General features: G+C 50.3%; 1 protein-coding gene across 1 annotated transcript; it reads left to right on the forward strand.

Annotated features, from left to right (window-relative positions):
- Nucleotides 1-518: 518 nt before the first annotated feature.
- On the forward strand, nucleotides 519-5,038 carry EXOSC2 (exosome component 2). The gene is made up of 9 exons (XM_080355917.1): nucleotides 519-658; nucleotides 747-848; nucleotides 1,064-1,109; nucleotides 1,356-1,445; nucleotides 1,760-1,825; nucleotides 1,965-2,033; nucleotides 2,886-3,062; nucleotides 3,239-3,367; nucleotides 4,248-5,038. Exons 1-9 carry the CDS (start codon nucleotides 534-536, stop codon nucleotides 4,326-4,328), a joined length of 885 nt encoding a protein of 294 aa, XP_080212043.1. The 5' UTR covers nucleotides 519-533; the 3' UTR covers nucleotides 4,329-5,038.
- Nucleotides 5,039-5,734: the final 696 nt, after the last annotated feature.

Raw genomic sequence — 5,734 nt, forward strand, 5'->3', positions numbered from 1 at the left:
AACTGCTGTTCGAATTAAATGAACCAAACTCCCACACAAATGCATTATTTACCGTTAGAACAGTTTTGCCAGGAGAAGGCGGTAAATCCCTTGTTCCCTCAGAGACGTTTAAGTCAAGCAGGGGCACCCCCAGAAATAGGGGGTGCTGTTTCACTTTGGAGCAAACACCCATGGTGCTGCTCGGGGTGGCCTCCCAAAGTGGGGTGTTGGGAGCCCCAGGTCAGGGGTGTGGGTGGGAGGAGGGAGGTTCATGGGCCTCGCCCCTCGCCATGGGGCCCGATGCGGTGAGCTGAGGCACCGTGCCCGCACTAAACATGGCCCCTCTCTCCCCTTGATTCCCAAGGCAGTGAAGCCCACGGCTCCCTTTTCTGCCAGGAACCAAAATGGCCGCCGAGCAACGTCACCGCCTTCCCATCACCGCTGCCCTCATTCAAGATGGTGGCGCCCGCGCCTCGGGCGCGTTTTCGCCAACAGCCAACATGGCGGGCGGAAGCCGCACCTGGATGGGATTGGCGGCGCCGCCCGCACTCAAGATGGCGGCGATCACCATGCGGCTGCCGGTGCCCCGCAAACTGGTGGGGCCCAGCGCTTCCCGGGGCGGCGAGAAGCACCTGGTGGCGCCGGGGGACACGATCACCACGGACACGGGTTACATGAGGTGCGGGCAGCGGTGGAGCGCAGGCGGCGGGGGGAGGGCGCAGGCCGGCCGGCCTCGGGGTCTCCTCAGGCGGCCGCTCTCTCCGCAGGGGCCACGGCACCTACGTGGAGGACGAGAAGCTCATCGCCTCGGTGGCCGGCGCCGTGGAGAGGGTGAACAAGCTGGTGTGTGTCAGAGCGCTGAAGACCAGGTGAGCGTGGCCACCCCCGTGCAGTGAACGTGAAGCTGCCATGGCGCCGGGCGCTTCGCTGGGGACGATGAGGCGTCTGACGGGCTGATCTCTCTCGGTCCCCCTCTCTCTCGTCCCCCCTCTCTCGTCCCCCCCTCTCTCGTCCCCCCCTCTCTCGTCCCCCCCTCTCTCGTCCCCCCCTCTCTCGTCCCCCCCTCCCTCTGTCCCGCTCCCAGGTACAATGGCGAAGTTGGCGATATCGTGGTCGGGAGGATCACGGAGGTAAGTCTCAGTTTTATCCCCGTGGTGCCGGGGAGGAGGATGGTGCCAGGCTGGCGTGTCTCGGTCTGATCCCAAGCCTTCTGACCTTCCTAAAAGCACATTAGTGTCCCTGCACTGTAAGCGTGTGGGGTTTAAATAAGATGAGGCTGGAAGGAGTCAGCAGAGCTGTCTCCTGCTGCAGGGCCTCTCACTTCACTGAAGAGTTTCTGTTCGTTTTTTTGAGCATGGGCCGTTTTCCTTCTTCAGGTTCAGCAGAAGCGATGGAAAGTGGAAACCAACTCCAGGCTGGATTCAGTCCTGTTGCTGTCCTCTATGAATTTACCTGGGGGGGAACTGGTGAGTGTAGCTCATGCAGAGCGGTGCCAGAGCCCTCCCTGTCATCTCCTTCCATGGCAGAAGCTGAGGCACTGGGAAGTTCTGGAGCCCTTTCCACACTTAGAACAAGGGTAGTGTTGAGTTTTGTGGGTGGGTCTGTGGTGCTCTGATATCTTTAACTCTGTTATTTGGACACAAACGCACCAGGTCTGATTTTTCTTTGGCGACCAGATTGTGTTTTGCACGACATCCTAAGGTCCCCCCATAAAGCAGGTGTTAACTGATGCATTTTCATTCTGAGCTACACGTAACTTTTCCTGCACTGTGCGTTTCAGAGGAGGAGATCAGCAGAAGATGAGCTTGCGATGAGGGACTATCTGCAAGAAGGAGACCTCATCAGCGTATCCTTCCACTGCTAGCGCCCTGGCAGAATTGCCAAGGGGCATGGGGAGAACAGCCAGAGCTCTCTGCTGATGACAGCCAGCGGCTGGTGGCACTGGGAAGCCCTGTGGACCTTGTTTCCTTAAGTGGCGCTGACAGGCAGAGGTCCAGTCTGTATTTTCTGATGGAGCTGTATCACTGCACACCCGGAGTCTGAAGTATGGGAAGGTAAGTTGTTCCAAAGCACTTTGACTTGGCCGACTTGTACAAGGCCTTTTCGAGAGATTTTTTAAGAAAAAAAAGCTCTGTAGTAGAGCAGGATGTTGTTATAACCAAGTCCTGCAGGTTGTGAAGAATCTGAGGTCCTATACAGGAGCACTGAGCAGTTTCCCAAAGCAGAGGGAGTACTCTTGAGTTGTCTTTCAAGCTGCTGCTCTCCCTGTCCACAATTACAGCATGCAAGTCCTGTTTTCCCCACTACTGTTTCCTCACTTGAAAATTAAATCTTGGGTAGAAAAATCTTCTGACTCAAACTTCATCAGTCCTTTTCTGCAGGTCACTGCCCCTGTGACTTGTTTCTCTCTCTAGGGCTCTATTTTAGGCTTTACGCGGTTGGCATTTATCTCTGGTTTTGTGCATTGAAATAAGCCAGGGGGCCGTTGGAGCGTAGGCTGCAGTTCAGGATTACCAGACCAAGGGTATTAGCAGTTAAAAGATGAAAGCAAAGTGTGCTGATTACACAAAGGGTGAAGGACAGTGATTGGATTAAGAGGGAAAGTGTTCTGCTAAATTGCTTCTCTCACTCCTCATTTTTCTGCAGAGATGGCTGATGTGTAGTTACGATCGAGATATTATTAACATTTGTGCTAAGCACTTGGAGTATTCTTAATCTTCAAAGGACTGCAGAGGCATTAGCTAATCCTCCCAGCGCTCCCAGAGGCAGGCAGGTTTTATATTCACTGTTTCACAGGAAAAGGTGTTAAAATTGGTTCCTAGACCAGGAGTGGCGTGCATGTTGGTGACTCAGTGTTATCTACGGTGACTTGTGTCTCATGCTGAGTCTCTTGGTCTCCACTTCAGCTTGGCCAGGGCGTGCTGGTTCAGGTCTCGCCCTCCCTCGTGAAACGCCAGAAGACTCACTTCCACGACTTGCCCTGTGGTGCGTCTGTGATCCTCGGCAACAACGGCTTCATCTGGATCTACCCAACTCCAGAGCAGAAAGATGAAGAAGCAGGAGGCTTCACCCCTAACTTGGAGGTGAGGGTGCAGGGAAGATGAACCTTCTACTGACGATGTTTTGTTATTCTAACATAGAGGCACACTGATAACCTGAGACTTTCAAGATTTGGTATTAGGTTCGTGGCAAAGCTTTTTTACAGTAGGCTTGCATTATTTCCCTGCGTGTTCATCTGTTTTCCTCTATCCTACCTCAGCCCGTTCCCTTATCTGACCGGGAGGTGATATCACGGCTCCGAAACTGCATTGTGGCTCTGGCTACTCAGAAGTTGATGCTCTTTGACACCAGCATCCTGTATTGCTATGAAGCGTCCCTTCCTCATCAGGTATAGAAACCAGGGGTGTTTACTTTATTCCATGCTGTGGGGAGGGAATGGAAAGGCCGAGTCAGTTACTGCTGCAGTCTGTAAGTTAGGTGGTTGGGCTTCCTTTCATCTTTCCAAAGTAGCCTGTAGTAAGTGACAATAGGAACTTCCCCCCTTCTGCATAACATAAATTGCCTTGCACATTTTCAGGCATAGTTTGAAGGGTTCTGCCTCAGGCAAATTTCAACTATTCCTATAGAGAATGATTTCAGTGTTTTGATAGAGTGTATCCCTTGCTGGAATTACGGGCCCTTTGTGATCCCTGGGAAAACAGTGTTAAATTTGGGATTGTTTGAGCATACGGTACACTTTAAGAACAAACGAAGAAACAAGTGACATGTATTGTACAGAGACCAGTCTTCTGTTTGTATCCACATCCTGCACTGCTGGAAGGTTCCCTCAGTTTGACCTTTTGCTATACAGCTTTTCTCTGTGATTTCTGCCAGCACAACCACTGGCAATTATTTCCTCATAAATGGATAAGATCTGAATTGTCTTCCACTTTTGTTCACGGTGGCAGCCCACTTCACTAGGTCAGATGTTCTTTTGAACTATACTTCTGTGTAAGTCATCTCTCCCCTTCCCAAGTACTGGTGTGTGTCCTTCAGAAGAGATCAGGAACTGTCAGTAGCATCTTGTTAGATTTCTTACACTCTATATAAGAATTGGTGACTCTGACAACGTTGACTTTGCCTTGGACCATCTGCCCTGACAGTCTTGTTCAACCACAACCCTCTAAACTCGCCGCTCATTGCTGTGTGCCAGAGACCCTTGTTCCCACAGAGCGTGCAACAGTATTAGTTGCTTTACAGTGCCATTGTTACTCTTCTCTCCACTCTAGATCAAAGACATTCTCAAACCAGAGGTGATGGAGGAGATCGTTCTGGAAACGCGACAGAGGTTGCTCGATCTGGAGGGATAGGACACGTGGCCAGAAGCAACCATTTGAAGTCCTGGCATGGCAGCTCTTGATTCTCAGTGTTTTTTTTTCAGTGTTCTAGTCCCCAACATTCATTCCACACTTCATAAACCACCAAAATTCCTCATTTTAACTCCTAGGATACCTCCTGAGTCCTTTTAGTACAATAGTACTAAATAGTACTTGACTACAATAGCCTTTTAGTACAGCAGCCTGAAAAATTGATGTCTGACCTTTATGAAGATGTAGATGCAACTGGGACATATCCCACAGCACTTGGTGTGTCTAGTGCCCCTGAACTTTGCATAGAATGATAGAGAGGAAGCGACGTTTCTCCCTCCCTAAAGGCTTTCTAAATGGTTTTGATTTTCCTTTACTGTGACACAGATCTGCCAGTCTGTCCTCTGACTGAGAGCTCATGTTTTTGGGACTGTAGATCACAGGTACAAGTCTTTAGAGGACAGGAGAGTATCCACACCTTTGCTAACCACATTTTGGGTCTGGCTGTTCATGTCTCAAGCGTATGAGGTTGGATGTGGCACCATGTGGCTGGCCACATGAGCCAGGAGCTGTGGGCGAGCGGTGTCTGTTCAGTCTGTGTGCATCCTGCTGGTCTTTTTTTTTATGCCTGATGAGTGAGCTTCTCTGAGGAGGCTCCAGTGTTGTTTTCTATGAAATATTTTACATTTCAATAAATTTTTTGAAACAGATCAGTCATTCAGGAGTCTGTGCATTAGCTTGTCTTTTTCCAGAATGAATTGTGTCTAGCTTGGTTGGCTCAAGTTTCCTTGTGCCGAGACACTTGGAATGGTTGCAGTGTCCTGCTGTCTCCTCATCCCATTCAAGCAGGACTTGACCTTCCCCTTCAGTGCCTCTTCTGCGCAGGGTTCCTCTGCAGGCAGATTTCCTGGTTTTGTTCACAGCGGTGCTCTCGGACTTGCATCCCTGCAGGATCCCAGAGAGGTGAGTCACGCAGCAGCCCTGTCTGGGGGTGATGGGGAGCCCAGTAAGACACTGGTGAAGATCCTCCGGGCAGTGGGTAGAGGTGGGTGTGCTGAGCCAGACCTTGGCAGTCACTTGCCTTCTCTGTATGGAACGGATGTGATGCTTTCCTCAGAACAGCCTCAGATCTTATATTAGAGCTGTTTGTATTACATATATGTATATATTGTATTTGTATTGTATTAGAGCTGCTGGCACTACAGTACTGTAATTCTTCAAAAGAATGAAAAAGCAAAAAATCTGCCCTAATTGTCCTTGAATCTAATTTTGCTGCAAATTCTCATGCTTGCCCCAGGCAAAAGGAAAAATTATTTGTTCAATCTTTTCCTGGCAACTAGAAATACTCTTCAGTGCTTCTCATGTGTTTCAGACTGCTCTGCCTGCAGTCCAGAGTGGCACTAGGTGGC

Source organism: Nesoenas mayeri (assembly GCF_963082525.1).
Source record: "Nesoenas mayeri genome assembly, chromosome: 18".
Taxonomy (NCBI): Eukaryota; Metazoa; Chordata; class Aves; order Columbiformes; family Columbidae; genus Nesoenas; species Nesoenas mayeri.